Raw genomic sequence first — 20,462 nt, 5'->3', positions numbered from 1 at the left:
AGAGGGAGACTTCGCATCTGGCGGAAACCCTGTAATTGCCCACGAGTTACAGCTGGGACCTCTGGGGACGTCTGGGAGGTATGTGGCCTCGATGACAGATGTTCTCAAAGTTCTGGGGCCTGAGAATTCCTGTTCAGTTCATAACACAAAGCCGGTTCGTTCTTCCACTTGCCATAGGTGACCTTGGCCAGGGAGCTCAGGAAGCTCACCTGGTTCCCAGGGCGGGGGTGGGCGGGGAGCATCCCTTATAAAACTGCCTCAGTGCTGGGCTCACAGGGGCAGGTTCCATTTCCTTCAGCCATTCAGTGAGTTTCTACGGAGCACCCATGATGTATCCCTCAGAGGGAACAGCACCTGTGTCGCCCATAACTCTCAGTCCAGATAGAGGCAGACCACAAACAAGCCAGTAAATGAGATCATTTCAGGAGATAAGTGGCATTATAGGAAGTAAGCCTGGTGGCACTCCCTCAGGGGCACATCAGCCAGCAGACCCTAGTGTTGGGCTCTGCCAGTCAAAGCAAAGTCTCAGGAAGAGAATCCCAGGCAAAGGCAACGGCAAGTGCAAAGGTCCTGGGGCAGGAGTGAGCCTGGAGCATTTGAGAAACAAGGAGGAGGCCAATGCAGGCAAACCCACATGAGCAAGATGAGCTTGGAGGAGCAAGGGCGGTGGGTGGGTACGGGGAGGTCAGGAGGGGTGTTTTAGGCCCCACAGAAAGGAATTTGGGATTTGTTCTGAGTGTCGTGGAAAACTGCTGGGTGATTTTGCCCATTGGAGAGATATAATGTACCTTTGCCTCGGGGAAGCTCTAGCTCTCTTTCCTTCCCTATTTGACGGGAAGTTGGGATAAAAGGGCCACGTAAATCTCCTCCTCATTCTTAGCCCTTGGGGACAGGAGGCTGAGGTGGGTCTGATGAGTTGTTTCCGCTCTCTAGGGGGTTGCTAGAGGATTGGGATCACAGATCTCTCCAGCAAGAAGCAAAGTGCCTGGTAGGTCCCGTAATTGGCTTCGTGCTGCTGTCCTAACAAATTACCACACACTGGGGGGCTTCACACAACAGAAATTTGCCCTCACAGTTCTGGGGACCAGAAGTCCAAGATCAAGGTGTCAGCAGGGCTGTGCTTCCTCCGAAGCTCTAGGGGAGAGTCCATCCTTGCCTCTGCCAGCTCCTGGGGGCTCCAGGAGTCCTTGGCTTGTAGACGCATCACTCCAGTCTCTGCCCCCCCCACCACGTGGCTGTCCCTGCTGTGTCCTCTTCTGTCTCCTCTATGGACACCTGTCACTGGATGTGGGGCCACCCGGGTAATCCAGAACGATCTTGTCTCAAGGTCCTCACTTAATCACATCTGCAAAGGCCCTCTTTCCAAATAAGGTCACATTCACAGGTTCCACAAGTCAGGACGTGGCCATATCTTGGGGGCAGGCACCATTCAGCCACTGCAAACCTTAAGCACTGCAAGAAAAGGGAAAACACTGAGGAAGTAAGAAAGGATTTCCATGGAGTTTTCCCATTAAATCTGCTAAGCGTTTGGGTACCAGCTGCGGTGTACAGTTGCACCTTTTTGAGTACCTGCTGTGTGTGACGCATCGTGGCAGTGCCAAGGATTCGGCACTGAACGAGGCACATGGCCTTTGCTCTCCCGGGACCACAGCCCGCACCCCGCAGGGCTCCACTGACGTCCGTTTCCCTCCATGCGCAATGCCTCCCTCTGCGCCCAGCCTCGCTGGGAAACAAGAGTGGGCGCGAATGAAACCGGCTACCTGGCCTAGGTAACTAGGTCCCAACACCCGTGCTGGGTGATAAGCACTCAGGAGAACCGGGAGCCAGCGTGACCCCAGGAGGCCCCTAGGAGAGGTGCGCTAGACTGACGGGTTGGGGGGCGGTGTCCAAGCTCCGAGACCAGCTGTGGACAAAGGAGGTGAGCGTGGGTCATGGGTCACGGCCCGTGCAGAGCATTTCAGCTGAGGAGTGTTCAGCGAGAGGGTTGCCATGGGGTTGGCGTGACCGGATTTCAATAACAGTGAACAATTCTTGGGAAAGTTCCAAACAAAACGAAGTATAATCTTCTCTCAGTTTACATGGGGGTTGCTTTCAAAAAAAAAAAAAAAATCGGTGTGTATTAATACCCTGCAAGAAAGACGTTCTGTTTATATGTAAAGCAGTGTTCGATTCTAGGCTCAGATCACGCGTGAACAGGTTCTCACCTGCCCGCATGAGTGTCCCTCCCACAGGGCCGTGGCGACCCTGTCCACAAATGCCACGCCTGCCCCTCCCCCAGCTGTCCCCTGGGTCTCCAAAGCGCCCCGCTCCAGGCCGGGGGCAGCGCCCTGACGAGCGTCACTCGGCGCCCGCCCTGCGTGTGCGCGCAGCGGTCAGACGCCTCCTGCCCCGCGTCTCACCTCCGACCCCCGGTTGCAGGTTCCATGCAGGTGATGAACAAGACCCGGCGCATCATGGAGCGGGGCGGGGCGCACTTCGTCAACGCCTTCGTGACCACGCCCATGTGCTGCCCCTCGCGCTCCTCCATCCTCACCGGCAAGTACGTCCACAACCACAACACCTACACCAACAACGAGAACTGCTCCTCGCCGTCCTGGCAGGCGCAGCACGAGACCCGCACCTTCGCCGTGTACCTCAACAGCACCGGCTACAGGACAGGTGAGCGAGCCCGCGGCGGGCAGGCGGGCGGGGGCCGAGCGACAGCCGCGTCCTCACCCAGGAACTCAGCTAGGCCTCTCCAGGTGTGGCCCGCGGGCTACTGGGTGCCCAGGATGATTCCGGATAGTACATGGGACGACTTGGTTTTCATTTCAGAGTTGTGCGTTTATTTCTGTGTGTTAGAAACATACAGATTTATTTACCTGTAGTAGTGATGTAAAGTAAGTTTTTCAAAAGAATTTGAGCTCCAACAAAAAGTGAGCCCAAGGCCAAGCACGGTGGCTCACACCCGTAATCCTCACACTCTGGGAGGCCCAGACGGGATAATCACTTGAGGCCAGGGGTTCGAGAAAACGTGAGTCCATTTAACGTGTGAATTATAGTGCAGGGAGGCCACGGAGTACCCACGTGTGAATTGGCACTCTGTTAATGTTACTAAAACCATCAGGGATGGTTTTATTGACTTCCCACCATCAGCTTGGAAGAAGGTTCTAGAACATGGGGGTGGGGGGTGGGAATTAGTGGGGAGGAGCAGATGTGGGAGGGTGTGGCTGCTCTCTACATGGTGGTAACCAGGATGGCGCAGAAGTTGACACGGTCACGGACTGTTTGTCCACAGTTACCCAGTGAGCGCCGTGCCTTCTGCGGGCAGTGCCATGATGTCACATCCTGGGTGAGGAGCGACTGGATCCTGTCTGCTTATCTTGCAGGAGGTCCTTTGGTGGTTCCCGAAGGCTCACCTGCCAGGCTGGTTGCCCGAGGTAGAGGTGCAATGACAGTACCGTCACTGATCTCCCGCACCATTGCAAAATCCTGCAGGCTCAATTAATTCAACTTGCTTTGATTAAAAGTAAATAAATACTCCCCACCTTGGGTGAGGAGCCGTGACAGTTGTGAAATCAGATATTGTGGCTCAGATGTTGCAACCCCGGGAGGTTGCATCCAAGTGACAAGGGGTTTGTTTGGGTGGGAATGACGCAAGGAAAGGATGACGCCTGCCTTAGCTCGGTTCGCAGCGCTGAACCTGCAGCCCTCGAGGCTGGCAGCTTCCTCTCAGATGCACAGTGTGGGCTGCCAAGGGCACTTTGGCTGGGGAGTAAGCCAGTGAGGTGTGTCTTCTTACAGAATCGTCCCACCCTCGGAATCACCTAGAAAGTGGGTCCGTTGAGAACTAGGAAGGCCTCATTCCTATACTTTGTTCCTATACGTCACACGTGCCGTTGTTCAGAAGCATGACCCTGTTGCTTCCTGGGCTCTGCAGAAAGCACGTGTCAGAAGTTACCATGGGCCACCACCCTGGGTGTTTGAGGGCCTGGATACCGCTTGCAGAAACAGGACAGGTGGGGCCTGCAGCACGGCAGTGGGCCTTCGTTGAAGGGGCCATCTGCCGCTCAGGTCCAGAAATCATAGCCATGCATGCTCAGAATTAACAACTTTCAAATATTTTTACATCTGAATTTTTAGCTGAAATCTCCTGATTTTAAAATATGTTGGCAAAGCTCGGGTTTTTTTTTTAATGTGCACTCTGGGCCAAAGAAAATATGTCTGAGGGTTGGGTGTGGCTTACAGACTAGACTCCCTTTTAACAACCTCTGGCAGAAAGGTCTGTGTAAAAACCTTTAGCTTTGGGTGCCAGAGGAACAGTGAGGACCCTAAACATTCTCTCATCAACCCCCCTCACTTGACAGCCAGGGCTACTGCAACCCCCAAAAAGAGATTTGCCCAGAGTCATAAAATGAGGTGTTTGTGGCATAATCCAAATGGAGATCCAGACCAGGGGAATCGAGAGGGAGTGGAAATTGTAACCATCACATTGAAAGGAAACTCACATAGCCTGTGACATTTTGGGGGCTCGTGGTGGGTGCTAAAGCCTAGTGTTTCAAAATCATACAGGTAACAGGAAAAGGAGCCATCTTGACAATGAACATTCTTCAAAATTAATTTCCCAAACCTTATCCTTGAGTTTATATAAATCATCAGAAAGCTGCCTCCCCAAATAATTGCTTTCATTTAACTATGTTTAATTATCATAGCTTCAATGAAGGCTGGGAACATAATGTCAAATACAAAGAGTACACACACAGAACATCTACATTTTGTGTAAAACTGCCATTGTGAATTTTGTTCATTATGCTTAAAATGCCCTTCTTTCTGTACAAGGAATCCCTTTCCAACCTAACCTTCAGAACTCAGAACCAATTTCTGACAACTCTGATGAGCTGATGTGCTCCTGGTTATTAAATAATAAGAGCTGTATACCATATATACTTTCCCTCTTTGCCCTGGCAACTAGGAAGCTCAGATTTGAGTTTTATGTTACATTGCTGTTTAAAGTGAAAACATTTTAAAGATCCCACTACATGATATTAGCTATTACTGATCAGCGTCTGTTGATTGAGAAAATGACAAAAAACTGTAATGAATTCAGAATACCTTTTAGATTAAATTTTTCCTTTTGATTTACGTGACACATATTAAAATATATAGTAAATTTTTAATCCCCCCAAAACTGAAGGTCAGCTGTTCCTACTGAGTCTTGAGCCGTGTTAAATCCTATATTGATTGGGCCATCTAGGGAGATTGGTGGAATTGGATGGGAGTTTGGCTGTGTGTGTGAGAGACCTAAGATATCAACTGTTTATCACTCTCTCAATTAAAGTCCCACTTTGCTTTGGTGGCCCTGCTCTATGGATTTGGTCAGACTCTACTTCTCCTTATTTCCCATTGGTGAGAAGCAGGTCACATGGGTGCACATGGCTGCAAAGCAGCCTGGGAAATGTAGTCTTGTTCTGGGTGGTCATGTGCCCAGCTGAAAATTATTTTACCGTGGGACAAGCAGAAAATGGATACTGGGGAAAAATTAAAGTCTCAACCACCCTGACAGTTTTTAGACATTTGTGTTTGTGATACCCTTTGGAATTCAGGAGGTCAGCCTGCACTGGGGAAGGCTGACGCCAGTAAGTGGACCCACATTTTATAATAGTGCTCTTAATGTGTTTAGTTAGGTTTTTATCTTGAAAAACGAAACTATAAATTTTGACAATAACTTTTATCAAATATAATTTTATCATCAAAATAATGTTATAGCTAATGATATTTAACAAAGGTTTGGCTCTACTTGTAACTAATGGGTTGATTCTTTAAGCAAATGAATTGATTAAGCAAATGATGTGTGGGTTGAGAGGAGTGTAATTTGTTCAGCAAATTTAAATGATAGCACAAGATGAAGGCCTTTACTGCACCAAGCTCATTTTTGCAAAAGTATTTGAGGATTCGATCAATTTTTCCAAGGGCCTCTCCTAATCCTCCGACATCCGAATCTTCCCGTGTGAAGTGCTATTACCTCGTCATCCTTTTCAATAGTCTCTTCTCCAGTTGTTTCGTAGACCAGGTTATTATTTATCTGTGGATTTGCATGCGTTTGGAGCTGTCCTCCAGCGTCACTTTAATGAATTTCGCAAAACTGCATCTTTTAAAAGATTTGCAATTTCGTTTTGCAATCATCTTGTTTGTGTGCTCCATGTTTGCGATAGAGATTGACAAAGGATGAAGTGAGAGATGCGAAGTTTAAGCAGGATAAATATCAATTTGTTAATGGATATTTCTGTGCATGGCTTCTTACAACTTTGGGGACTTGGATCTCAGATACGAATACCCTTGAAAGGATAAATCGCATCCTCAGTTTTCGCAAAGTGTACCTAGTCATCCTGTAACACGTTTCAGCAGATGAACCGCGGTGCCCTGGCTGCTCACTTATGTGCCCACGAGTCCAAGTTGTATGGCGTCCTCAGAGTGAGGCACCTCTCAGCTCTTTGCAAAGTGGTTGAGGGCATCAGCTTTGCCTGGGTTCAAATCCAGGCTCTGCCACCATGAACTTGGACAGGTTATTTAACTTCTGTGCTGTGGTTACCTCATCCATGCATAACAATATCACTTAGCTCATAGGGTTTTGTGAAAATTAAGTATGTTAGAATAGTGTCTGGGACACGGTAACCACTTAAGAAATTTAGCGATGGTGATGATGATGATGACAACTTGCCCAAGTAGCACAGCATCACACAGCCCACCTCAGGCCAGTGCTCTGATGAACGTCACAATTAGTTGCGCCCAGGGATCAAAACGTAGCAGCACGTGCTCAACCTCTCTGGCAGTCAGCGAAATGCAAATGAAGCCAACAGCGCACTGTCACAGCTCGCCTGTTAAGAGGTTCCGTCACACCAAATGTTGGTGAGGATGTGGGAAAAGAGGACGTCACAGGCGCCAGCAGTGGGAATGCAAATCGGCCCCTCCGCTTTGAAGCGCAACTGGCCAGTTCTGGCAACGTTGAAAATAGGCATCTCCTTCCACTCGGCAGTTCTGCTCTGCATCTGCACCCTGCGTTCTGGGGAGGTGGGTGCGGGTTCTGCTCGAGCAAGGGGGCGTCGCCCTGCCTGCTCATTAAGACTTGCGATGCCCGTGGCCGGTAGATCGCCTTCAGAGCCGAGTGCCGGAACCCCCAGCTGGTTTCCAACAAGGTGTGGAACTTTTTGCTCCCTAAGCTGATAAGATACAGGTGAGCTTTAGGCAGGGTCAGATCCCATGGTTTAACAAGAGTATCAGGATTTTATTGTAAGGCTCGAGGTCTCAAGTTCATGGCTGGCACTTCCAGGGGCTCCGTGGCTCTTTGTTCGTGTCCAGCAGGACCAAGAGCCCGTCTTTTCCCAGAACGCTGACATTGTGAGATTCTTGCTGATTGGACCAGCTCGAGTCACATGCCAGCCCCTGGACCCGTCACGAAGGAGGGCGCTTGCACTGTGCCAGCCGGCTCCTGTTCCTGGAGCAGCAGGTAGAGTTCATCCCAGCACCTGGACCCCAAATAGAAATCGAAGGCTGTCGGGAAGGTTAGGAGGAAAAGCGTACCAGAGTGGCAACAAAACAAAACAACTTTTTCCAGCCCTTTCTGGGGAATTAGGTTGGAGTGCCCACCTTTTCCTCATTAGGGTGATGCCTTTCTCCTCCCCCGTTGCCGTCTGAATCTGGCAGTGCTGGGGTGGTTTCCCCGCCCCGGCTTCTGCCATCTGGCGCAGACTTTTATAGAGAGGATGGTGAGCCTTCTGCCCTTCCCCCTCCTGTTCTAGAATGTGTTGGGGGCTGTGCAGGTCCCTCGTTGCAAGCCTGGGCTTTGCCGGGGCTCTCGATTGGAGACTGTTTTTGGGTTCGGCCCTGAGCACCCCGATGGTTTCCACTCTTCTCCTCGCACAGAGCTGAGGGCGGGGTCAGCTGGGGGCCTGAACCTGGCCGTCAACCTCAGCCACCCTCACGAGGGACTGGGGGGCCTCTGTGGCCTGACGACACGTGGGACGTCCCACCACCCTCTCCCATGGGACGGCGGAAAGGCGTCTGCTGGGCAGTCCGGCATCCCTGACAAAGATCTGCTCTGTGTGTGTGCGTGTGTGACTTACGTTTTCCCTAAAGTGGGTTTAGGACGTGAGCACGGCCGCGGACGCTGCCTTGCTCTGCGACTCCGCGCGGCAGCCCCTGCCCCTCTTCCTGCCTCTCTGCTCTGACCTGCTCTGCGCCCCGTCCCCCAACCGGCCAGCTGCCTGCTGGACACCGCCCCGGCATGCCGAGCCCGACGTGTGCACACAACTTCCTGATCTCGTCCCTCCCGCCCGCCATTCTCCCCCCGCCCCCGGTGCCTCTTGCAGGCTTCCCCTTGGCACCTCCGGTTTTCCGGTCGCCTAGTCCAAACCCTAGTGCCACTCTCGATTTTCTTCCTTCCTTTCACACTCCGCGCAGTCCACCGGCAACCCTGGCAGCTCTGCCTTCCACATGCGCAGAACACCCGTCCGCTGCCACCGCCTCGTCCTCACCGCCGTCCCCCACCTTTGCTGTGCCACTTTGCTCCTTGGGTCTCCCCTCGCCACCCCATGGTCTGTTCTCGACACAGCGGTCAGGAGGACCCCCTTCGGATGCTCTTTCTCCTCTGTGCAGAGCCCTCTGGCTCCCACCTAGCTGGGGTAGAGGCCCCCAGAGCCACCTTGGGGTCCCAGCGACTCACCCCTTCTGTCCGTCACCTCTTGTCCCCCGGCCTCCCGCTCTCCCTCAGTCACCCCACTCCAGCCACAGCGGCTCCTTCCTGCTTCTCCAGCCGTCAGTGGCACCTGGCACATGCCCACCTGCAGCCTTTGCACTCACTCCTTCCTTCTCTGGAAACTTCTCTCACACAGCTGTGGGGCCTGCTCGCCCACTGTGCTCAGGTCTTTGCTCCAGTGCCACCTCCTCAAGGAAGCCGTCCGTGACCACCCCGTCCCCCTAGTTATCCCCTCGCCCCGCTTGACTGTCCCTCGGAGCCCTGTCGCCTTTTGCTTATTGCCTACCCCTTCATGTCGAGTCCCGGCTCTGCCCCTGCCCTCCTGTGCCCCCTCCCTGGTTCTGGCTTCTTTATCTGGCCCTTCCCACCCCGTGCTCTGTATTCTGCCCATTGATCTTGACTGTCTCGCTTCCAGAATGCCAGCTCCATGGAAACAGGGGCCGTCTGTTCTGTTCCCTTCTGTGTCCCTGTGCCTGGAAGAGAGCCTGCCCTGTAGTAGGTGCTCAGTAAATCTTTGTGGGATGAGTGGATGGAGCCACATGTTACACCTGGGCCAGCAGCCAGCACCCCATCTTCTCTGTACTTCTCTCTCCTCTCCTGCTCCTCCCCCCACCCCACCCCCACCATCTCGGCCTTTCCTGCCCTCTCTTCTCAGCCCTCTGCACACACAGGAGGGGGGCTGGGATGTTTCCCGCGCCTCCTCTGGCCCTGGTGCAGCTGGCCCTGCCTCCACAATGACAGCCTTCTCTTTGCTTGGCCCTGCTCCTGGTTTGCTCCCTGCTGTCTTCCTCTCCCCTCAAGGGTGCACATGCAGGCACCACAGCTCCCTTCTTCCCTGGCCCAGCTGCCCGTCTCCCCTCCCCCCTCCCCCCTGTCAGGGTGACTGTCTCCATTCGCCTGTGGATGTCCATGGCCTGCAGCAGGGCCCTTGCCCCACATGCACAGGGATGGCGCGGCCCCTCGCGGGGCCCGGGCTGACCCAGGGCAACCGTGGGAGGCACAGGTGTGCCCCGGCCACATACACCTTCAAGGGGAATTTCTTTAAACTTTTATTTAATAGTCACTCCCTTTCTCCAGGACCTTCAAGTTTGGAAACAAGTGCTTGTTTTGAGCAGGAATCCAGAGCATCAGACTCTTCTTTAAGCTCCCTTGTGATCTTGAGCCGAGACCCTGCCTCCTTGGGGCCTCAGTTTCCCCATCTATATAGCAGTGTTGCAACATTCATGCATAAGTTCCCCAATGCCCATGACGTGACGGCACCCCGAGGGTCACATGACCAGCACCCACAGACCTGGGAGGAGAGGTTCCCGGGGCCGTCAGAGGAAGCGGCCGCCGGGACAGAGGGGAAGCTGGGTGCAAGGCTGGCGGGCACGGTTTCTGTTTGTATCCAGCCAACACCCCCTTGGTCCCAGCCCCTCAGCTGGCGTGTTCCTTTCCTGGGGTGCGGTAACAGAGTGCCACCAACTGGAAGGCTTTAGACAAAAGGAGTTTTTTTCTCTCACAGTTCTGGAAGTCCCAAGCCCGAAGTCAAGCGTCAGGAGGGCCGGGCTTCCTCGGAAGGCTCTGGGTGGGGGAAGCTCTTGCACTTAAGCTCCTGCCGTTTGCTGGCGATCTCAGTGTCCTTGGCTGTGGCCACATCACTCCTGTCTCCGCCTCCGTCTTCTCCGTGTGGGTCCCTCTCTTCACGTGGCCACCTCCCCTCCGTGAGTCTGTGTCCAAATTTTCCTCTTCTTGCAAGGACACCAGCGACCAGATTAGAGCCCCCCCAGCCCAATAGGACCTCATCTTAACTGGATTTACAGAGACCGTATTTCCAACAAGGTCACATTCACAGGTAGCTGGTAAGGACTTGAGCATGTATTTGGGGGGACTCAGTGCAGCCCACGACAGCTGGGCTCTTTCACACATTAACCTCCACAAAGGCTGCAGAGCCTCGGTGTTAAACCGGAGCAAACGCGCTGCCCTCCCACGTCACCCGGGCTGTGGCCCTGAGTGTGGCACAACGTGGCCACCCAGCCCATCAGCTCCACGCGGATCCTTCCCGTTTTCAGCCGTAATTGCGCTCAGGGAATCGCCAGCTAAAGCAGACATTAAAACAACCGTGGAGGTCAAAATAAAAATGAAGGGAAGGACAGCGTGGTGGGTAGATGCCTACACCCTGCCTCCTGGGCCTCGAGAGACTTCCAGGGAGTTTTCACGGTATGCGCGACCTTTCGCAGTCCTCTCCTGGGTGCTGGCTGCACTCCCCTGAACATTCTGGAAGGGGTTAGGCTAGAGCCGCGTGGCCCAATACAGTTGCCGCTAGCCACAGGGAGCCATTTAACTTTAAGTTAATTAAAGTTAAATCAAATTAACATTTCAGTTTCTCAGGTGCACTAGCCACAATTCAAGAATTCAGTAGGTACACGTGGGTATCGTATTGGTGCAGATATAGAATCCTTCCGTGGTGGCAAAACGGTCTGTTGGATAGCATGAGAATAGAGCCTAATCCGAGCAAAGTCTTTTTGGGGAGGGGACCACACAAATCTTCGAGGATATAACAACAACAGTAAAAACACTAGTTGCCATTATTACCGAGCTTTTGCCGTGCCCAGACTGTGCATCCAGTGCTTTCCCCAATTCATCTTATTTGATCCTATGTCCCCCTCATTGTCCCCGGATCTGTTCCCTCTCGCAGCCCCGGCACCTTGATCTGTCTTCCCAAACCTTCCCAGTCCGTCCTGTGTCTCGGGTCAGGGTCTCGGGATCCACCCCAGGCCTGTGGGCCCCTGTCTGTGGCCGGGTGCCCTCCCTTGGCCTCCGTGTGCACAGCGAGCTCTGCGGGAATCCGTCTGTGCCGTCTCGGGGAGACGAGCAAAGGGCCTTCAGCAAACAAAGGGAAACTGAGCTCCCTACGCATCGGCCCCGTCCCAGGCCGAGGAGGGTCCTGCCCTCTGCCACACCATGCGAACCCTTCCTAGCTGGGAGTGTCAGACTGGAATGTGGGGTGGGGGGGCCAGGCAGGTAGCGCGAAGCAGAGAGGCAGGCCGGGCAGGGAAGGGGGCCCAGTTTTCAAATGTGTATTGTTAACTCTACTTTTTAAAAATAAATAACTGAAAACACCAGGCAGGCCTACAGCAAACACTTGTGGTTCAGCCCCCAGGCCACCCATTTGCAAACGTTCTAACCTGCTGGTTCTCAAGGGAGCACAGCGCCCCCTGGGGGTTAAAGTCTGCGAAAGCGTTTCTGGTGGTGGTGAAGGTTGGGAGATGTGCTGCCTTCCTGGGGCAAAGGGACAAGGATCTCAATGTCCTGCTCTGCACAGGAGAGCCCACACAACCCCAAATTGCCTTGAATTTCACATGACTTCCGAGTTTTCTACCACATCATTCATATGGGTGGATTATCTAATGTTTATTGTCTAAACCTTGAACCTAAGTTTATTTTATATGTAAATACCGAAGGTCTTTTTGCACAATTTTAATATTCCCTGAATTTCCCAGGAATATACCTGGTAAGAAAATGGAGGGGATATCACACTTGAATGTGAAACTTTTCCTAGAGTTATCCCTTATTTCTAAAAGCCGCATCCCTGACGGCGGTGTCACCCGGAGTATTTGAATTGCAGAAGTCACACACTCACCCAGCTGCATTTGTAACTGTCACATTCCCAGGGAATCTGTGTCTAGGTGCAGGCGTCTGCGTACTCGTTGTGTCTCCTTGATGGATGTGCTGGAGAAATTTCATATTGAAATTTTTCTTTATTATAAATTGCTTTCCTTTATTTTTCTTGTAGATTTCAGTTAGAGCATTATATTGATTTTTTTGGAAACGATGTACATAGGTAGCTTTTGTTACCTATAAATTTCCTATCAGGAAAATAAGCAAGCTTTACAAAATATTTGTCATAGCAATGGGATGTCAGTCTAATGGTGTTGAGAACAGCTCTTTGAAGGATCAGGTTAGCGTTAGATTGCTCCAAGGTGATAATTAAATATGCATCGACGAACAGTCTCCTCAAGCCTTGTTCTGAGTGTCTGTTGTGGGTTTTCTCCCCCTCCTCTGGCCCATCCTTCTGGACAAAACCACACTTTCAAGGGGCAAAAAGATCTTAAGACACAGCTCGTCCTGATGGTGACTCAGCAGGCAATAAAACCTGTCGCTAGAGATGGGGGAGCCCTCCATACTGAGCTAATTGCATTTCCAGGAAATGAATGGGCCCCATCCTCATTTGCTGTAGCTTCCTGACCCTCCTGGGGAGCGGGTGGCTGAGGCCTGCATTTAATTAGAGGCATAAGCAGCCCGCCCTCCACGCCACAGCCTGGACCTGCTGCAGCCAGTCAGCGGGGCCTTGGGGTCCTCCGCAGCCCAGCCTTCCTCAGTAGCAACAGCCTCACCAAAACCAGGCAGGCAGAAAACAGGGGTGGCCCCCAGTCCTTGCTCCAGTGATTCACTTGTCCCCGCTTCTCCCCAGCAATTAGCCATTCTTCCTCCTCACCCACAGCCAGAGGACTTTGAAAAAAAGGAAATCTGACCGTGTCACTCCCTGCTTAAAACTCTCCGTGGCTGCTCACTGCTCTTTGAATAAACTCACATGTCCTCACCAGAGCTGCCAAGGCCTTGCACAGCCCGGGTCTGCTCACGTCTCCGTCCATATCTCCAACCGCTCTCCCTTCCTTTCTGACAGCATTGAGGCCACCCAGCCTCTTTGCTATTCCTCAGATATTCCAAGGTCATTCCTGCCCCAGTGCCTCTGCACTTGCCTCTGTCTGGAGCATTGTTCACACAGCTTGTTCCTTGTCATCATTCTCCTTCCATGGAGGACTTCCCCATCATCCCCTCATCCTCCCCAACCTTTGACCTTCCTGTATCAATTAGCACTCCCCACCCCTGTCATTCTCTACTGTTACACCCTGCTTTAAGTTCTTCTTGGGACTTATTACCCCCTTGAAATTATCTTAGGTGTTTGTGAACTTATTTATAACTCGTTTTATTCACTGCTCATCTGGCAGGTATTGGGTACTCAATAAGATGTGAACAAATGGATGACTCTTAGGCCTTAGGCTTGAAGTAGGCAGAAAATGAGAACAAAATGGAATTTGGATTACTGTCTCACTTGTCCAACATCAAGAAACATAATGGAAATTAGTTCAGGCAAACTTTGCTGGGTCCCAGTGCTCAAAGGCTGCCATCAGAACCCCATCTTTCTGCTTCTTGGATTTGCTTTCATTTGGGTTGGCTTTATTCTTAGGAAGGCTCCCCTTTGTGATGGCAAGATTGCCCCTGCAGACCCTATCTCACCAGTGTAGTGACCCCAGCCGAAAGAGAGGCCTCTTCCCAATGGCTCGGGCAAAAGTCCCGGGGGAGGCTGTCATTGGCTCAGCTAGGGTCATATGTCTCTCCCTTAACCAGTCACAGAGGCCATGGGAGATGGGATACCCTGATTGGCTGGGCCTAGATCATGTGCCTAACCCAGGAGTGGGAGCTGGAAACAGCCTCCCCAGAACAGGTCAGGCTGAGAGAAGGGAAAAGTTGGTTCCCTCTTTTTGGTAACCAAAGGCACAGTTATGAAAAGACAGAATGGATGCTAGGCAGAAAAATAAAACAAATGTCTGCCACAGAAACCCAGATACAACTTCCCCTCAAGGGGCAAGCGGGAGGAGGACATCTCTCCCGGCCCCCAGCTCTTTTTGCTTGCAGCACAAGATGCCGCCTTCCTGCAGAATCACTTCCCTGCTTTCCTCGTTTGCTTTCCCACAGTTCTCAGTTCAGCAAGATCTCATCTCAGGCACCCAGAACTTTTACAGCATTGATTTATCACTTTGTGCAGTGATTTGCATTTGGTGTCTTTGCAAAAGCAGAAGAAAGAGACTCCTACTGTAACCTTGTAAGCAGCTCGAAGTTAAAAGGATCCAGTTACAGAATCTCAGAAATGCCCCAGCCCTGAGAGCTTTGGGGCTGTGGGTTTATTTAATGCATTTCTTCCCAGCCCTGCCTCCTCAGCCAGTTTGTCTGCCAAAAAAACAAAGACTTCAGTCCTGTGGCATTTCACATCTAATATTTATAGTGTTCTAGAGTTTGCAAAAGAGCTTCCTTCTCATTTATCACTGTTCCTTAGGAAACCCCAGCTTCCCACTAGAAGGTTAGTGGGCTTGTTCTCTGCTGCCCAGACCAGGAGCCCCAAAAAACCAAATGACATGGTGAAAGTCACCCAATTCAGGGCTCTTCTGCTAGTGTCAGGGGTAGGATCAGAACTCAACCTGGACCAACCTCACCTTCTATTTTGCTCCCCTTGGGACCAGATTTGGATCTTGCAAAATGGCAACCAACAGCCTAAGTCCACACTTCAACCCCAAATATGTTCTGTTGGAGTTACAAGGTACTTTTTAAAATCTGGAAATTTCACCAAAAAATCCAGATTCTAAGCTTCTCTTAAAAAAAATGATCATGATGGTGGTGGTCTTGCCAATGTTGGTAACATTTCTGCATGGAAGAGCATCAGTAAACTACAGCCCACAGGAGTCCGCCACCAGTTTTTATAAATTTTATTGGAACGCAGGCACACCCATTAATTTATGTACTATGTATGGCTGCTTTTGCTCTGTGTTTGCAGAGTTGAATAGTTGCAAAAGAGACCTGTGGCTGCAAAGCTGAAAATATTTAGTCTGGCCCTTTGTAGAAAAAGTTTGCTGACCCCTCCTAGGTGGCACTGTCCTGCTGGATTTGTGTCACAGCTACTTCCAATATTTATTAGAATATAGGTAGAGCTGAGGTCACTTCAGTCCCCAAGTTACAGTGGTTTAGAAATGATAGATGCTTATTTCTCTCTCATTTGACAGTTTGGGCATCAACAGCCCGAGGATGACATGGCAGATACAGTATGGGCCCTCAGGCTGCTGCTTCTGTGATGTGGTTTTGTCATCCTGGGTTATCCTTGTCCATAATGGCTCTGCCTTGGCCACACCCAGCCAGGAGGCAGCAGAAGACACAGGCGCCCCCACTGAGGGGCATTACCCAAAGTCACATGCCACTCCGCGCACTCGTCCAGTGCATAGAAGAAAATACACAGAATTATAAAGGAAGCCAATTATATCAATATGCTCTTTCAAGATATTTCACAAACAGTGAAATGTGTGTTTCTTTACACGTGAAATGGCATGTCGTCTTTATTTGATAACTGATAGGTCTGATAACGTCCATGATTTCAAAGTAGCACCGGCTTAAATGATCCTTCTGTGTTAAGTGTGATACGATATGGAAATATCTGTGATGTCCATTGGCGACAAAGTCCCAGGGACTACTGTTACTGTGGTTTGTTGCCCTCATTCGTTATCGAAGGGGATGCTAGTTAGAGGTTAATGAAAATAAACAAACATATACTTTTCCCATCCAAGTTCAGGGACTGCTTGAATTCTGTCTCCACACAGCAGATGAAGAACCTCTTCCTTAGGTGACCTGATTCAATTCTGTGACGTTAAATGCTTACAACTCCCAAATTTCTACCCCAGCCCAGACCTTTTCCCTGAACCTGGTCCTCTAGCTGCCTGCCCTGTCTCCACCTGGATGTCTAACCTGCATCTCAAGATCAACGCGTCTGACCTCTTGCACTGCCCCTTTGCTAGATAAGGGCGAATCTGTCCTTCTCGGTCCTCAGGCCAAAAACCTGGAGCTGCGTTTGCCTCCCCTTGCTGCTGTCCCACGCCACATCAGCAAATCCCGTTGGTTCCACCTGCAAAAACAACCTGGAACCGACCAAGCCCTCCTGCCCCCAGCTGGTTAGAGCCATCACAGTGTCTCTCCTGAGTCACCGTGAGAGCCTCCCAGGATTTTACTTCCCTGCCCGGGACCGCCCTCGATCCTCGAATGCAGACTCCGGGAAGGTGCGGTGTTTTGCTTCTCTGTTAATTTTTTTCTGTTTTGTTCACTGGTATCCCGAATGCCTGGAACCTTGCCTGGCCCCTAGGAGTGCTCCTTTAACGTTTATTGAATGATGAATGTATAGCATCATGACAAATAGTATTATGATAAAAACAAGAATCAACTTTGTCAGACAGGCACATCATTATCCCCATTTTACAGTTGAGAAAACTGAGCCGGTAGGTAAAATAGCTGGATTTAAACCCAGGCTGTCAGCTCCAGAGACCCTGCTCAGCCCCCATGCCTGACCGCCTCCCGGGGTAAAAATCATCTCTCCAGCCCTACGCTTCTAGAAAGGCTGATCTGATGCTGTCTGGGCTCCTGCCTGTGTTCTCCTTCCAATGCTTCGAGAAAGGCAAAGAGCTCAGGTGCTGGGAACGGCCCTCCCTCCAGAGCCCATGGCCAGGTGACTGGCCGGATGCAGTATGGGGCGATGGCCTCAGTGTGGGGTCTCCCTTCAGCCTGGAATCCTGGCAGGAAGGACTTTGGGGGTCACCTGAACCCATGAGAGAGCAAGATCTCTCAGAGAACGAGGCCCCTTGGTCCGTGTCAGCAGATTAAGAACAGCCTCAGTTTCTCTACCTGTAAAATGGGAGCAAAAAAAAAAAAAAAAAGGATCTGCCTCGTTGGGCTGTTGTAGATGATGATGATGATCATTATCATCATCATCTAAACCAGTGGTTCTCAAAGTGTGGTCTCAGGAACACTAGGCCTTAAACTATTTTCATGATAATATCAAGATGTTATTTGCCTTTTTACCCTCATTTTCTTGCAGGGGTACAGTGGAGTTTTCTAGCAGGTACATAACGTATCCACAGTTACCTAAAAAGGATATTAAAATACTCCTCCCTCGTCCATCTGCGTACCCACGCGAGGCTGGGTTTTTCACGTTACGCAGCCAAAACAACATATCGCGACAAATCCAGTGCAGAAACAGATGAGAATCAGCTGCCTTCCGTTAAATCAGACATTGAGGAGATTTGCAAAAATGTACTAGATGGCTCCTCTCACTAAGTTTATTTTGTTTTGGGGTAATACAGTTATTTATTATTTTTAAAAACGTATGCTAACAAGTAGTGGGTTGATTATTATTTCTAAATGAGTTAACATGTTTGTTTAAATTTCTCGGTTTTCATTTCTAATATAGTAACTATCGCTAGATATAACCGACACCAAAAGGACTCTTTGGCGCCTCGATAATTCTGACCCCTCGTTTGAGAAGTACTGCCAGGGCCTCACGCCGACCCTGAGCACACCCACAAACGGAAGTCACGTCCCATGTGGGTTAAATAGATCCAGATTCAGCCAACCGGACACCACAGAGTCAAAGAGACGGCGATTTAGCAGTCCTCCGCACCGTCCGCTGAGAGGGTGGGTGCTGGGTGGTGGCCAGCTAGCATCAGCTGTGGGTCCCACGGGCCTCCTGTGACTGGGTGTTTGTTGGTTCAGTTGTTGCCTCGTTTATGCCCCACGTGTTTACCGAGGCCTCACTGCTTACTGAGCGCTGTTCTAGATGTAGGGCCGAGGCAGCAACAAGGCGCGGAAGCCCCTGCCCTCATGGAGCTGATGCTCTGGCTGGGAAGCAGGTGGTAAAAACCAGGAGATAGTAAATGTGGCAGGGAAACTAAAGACTTCGAGAAACAGGGTCAGGGAAGAGGGAGAGCCTGGGGTGTGGAGAGGCCACTCGAACAGGATGGTTAGGGCCGTACCCCAGCGAGGTAACTCTTGAGCAAATCCCCGGGAAAGGTGAAGAAGCAGTCCACGCAGGTGTCTGAGGAGGGTGATTCCTTTGGAGGGAATGGCAGGGCAAAGGCCCTGGGGCAGGAATGAGCATGGGGAAAGGGCTGCTGGGAGAAGAAGAGTCCACTGTCCCTGGAACAGAGCAGGCCAAGGGGAAAGTGGGGGAGATGAGGCCAGGGAAGGGACAGAAGACAATCATGGGACCTTGTCGGGCATGACAAGGACTTTGGATTTTAGTTCCAGTATGATGTGGAGCCATCGAAGGGTTTCGAGCAGAATGGCAGCTTGATCCAATGTGTGATTTAACAGGATCCTTCTGGACTGCAGGTTGGAGGGAGGAGGGGGAGGACCAGGAAGGAGGTTCTAGCTAGATCCAGGCAGAGAAGGTGGTGGCTTGGGCCAGCTGGCGACAGGGAGACGACAGGCAGTGGTCAGACCTGGCTCCGTTCTAAGGGTGCAGCTGCTACCGTCCATTGGCGTTCGGACGTGGCGGGGAGAGAGCCGCTGAAGACCGCTCTGCAGACCCTGGCCTGAGCCCTGGCATTGCTGATTTAAGGGAAATATTAAGAGTGCAGCGGTACAAACGGTGCATAAAAATGGCCAAATGTGTGGCATAGGCACGGGGATGGCTGGAATTTGGACATTGCCTGGGGAGGAAAAGACCTCTCTTTGTTTTCCCAAACCCCTTGCGTGTGACATGCAGCAGATTATTTCGGGAAGGGTGGACTTTCCAAAGTGTTCTACTTCGTTTCTCACTGACCTTTCTGAACCACTCTGGCAAACATCGTTTATTGTTGTTGGCTCGGCTCCGCGCTCCGGCCCGTCCTTGCGAGCAGACGTGTGTCGCGCTCCGCTGACTTCTTTGTGCAGCATAAACATTCCTCCCCGAGCTCATTACTGGAGTCTCCGAGGGGCCTTGCCATTTTCCAAACGGTGTCACATCTGGTTTCTAACAACCCTTTTTATTTCTCCAGAGGCCCGGGTTCTCATCCCCCTCCCCGAGAAAGGAAAGCAGGCTGTGCTTTGGGGACTCAGTGCCTTTTTCGGAGTTCTTTATGCCGGGCGTGATCTCGTGTGTTGCTGCTCCCATTTTACAGATGAGTCACTGAGGCGGGGACAGGAGCACTCTCTTGCCTGAGGAGGCAGAGGCCACTGACTCTGGAAGCCAAGTTCTTCAACGCCACGCCGCACCCGTCTTCGTAACACACACTTGCACAGCTTTTTAAACTGTGCGTCCTGCGCTGGGTTTCTCACCCTCGGCACTAGCGGTGCTTTGGGGCCAGGTCGCCCGTTGCTGTGGGGCTGTCCCGTGCTTGGAGGATGTTTAGCGGCATCCCTGGCCTTTACCCACGAGATGCCAGTGGCATCCCAGGTCGTGACAGCCAAAAATGTCTCCAGACATTGCCCAGTGTCCCCTTGGGGGGGGAATCACCCCTGGTTGGCCTAATACTTGCCCAGTGTGCGCTGCACACAGACGTGCTACGGGTTGACAGCTCCTCCCCTCCCTTTACCTGTGTGTCGTGTGTGGTACTCGCCCCGCCGGCACTGCATGGAAATCCCTCCCGGTAAGACACGGAGCTGCTGCTGCTCCGGGGAGGGGCTGAGGCTTAAGGAACCAGGGGGCAGTTCCGCCTCGCGTAGCCTGCGTCCCTCACCCAGGTCCACTGCCAGCTGTCCTGTCAGCCGCTGCCCACCCTGTGCCCACGCCTGGCCAGGCGCTGGGGTGGGGCTGCAGCGCCCCGACAAGGCCCCTGCCTCCTGGCCCGAGCACCCTAGGTGGGGAGATGAGGACAAACAAGGAAACAAGCGGATAACGTCAGAGAGTGCTAAAATAAACAGCCTGGTGAGTAAAGAGAATGGAGTGACCCCGGACAGCTTCTCAGAGGAGGTGGCATCTGACCAGGGGTCACAGTGAGGAGGAGCCAGTCCATGTGTGAAGGGAGGAGGCAAGTGTCCCCAGCAGAGGGAAGGGCAGGTGCGAATGCCCCGAGGTGGCAGAGCTTGGCACGTGTGAGGAGCAGGAGGCCTGGCGTGGCTGGAACAGTAGCCGCGGGCACGTCACAGAAAGAGATAGTGGATCTTGGGCTCGGAGGGT

At 51.8% G+C, this 20,462-nt stretch overlaps 1 protein-coding gene across 1 annotated transcript in view; it reads left to right on the top strand.

Annotated features, from left to right (window-relative positions):
- Positions 1-20,462, top strand: part of SULF2 (sulfatase 2) — an 82,068-nt gene that overhangs the window by 17,195 nt on the left and 44,411 nt on the right. Inside the window, exon 2 of the mRNA XM_012663713.1 lies at positions 2,419-2,658. Coding sequence (XP_012519167.1) covers positions 2,419-2,658 — 240 coding nt within the window. The remainder of the gene's footprint in view (positions 1-2,418; positions 2,659-20,462) is intronic.

This window comes from Propithecus coquereli, unplaced genomic scaffold, assembly GCF_000956105.1.
Source record: "Propithecus coquereli isolate 6110/MARCELLA unplaced genomic scaffold, Pcoq_1.0 Scaffold825, whole genome shotgun sequence".
Taxonomy (NCBI): domain Eukaryota; kingdom Metazoa; phylum Chordata; class Mammalia; order Primates; family Indriidae; genus Propithecus; species Propithecus coquereli.
Note: the sequence above shows the minus strand (reverse complement) of the source record. Positions and strands in the feature narration are given on the sequence as shown.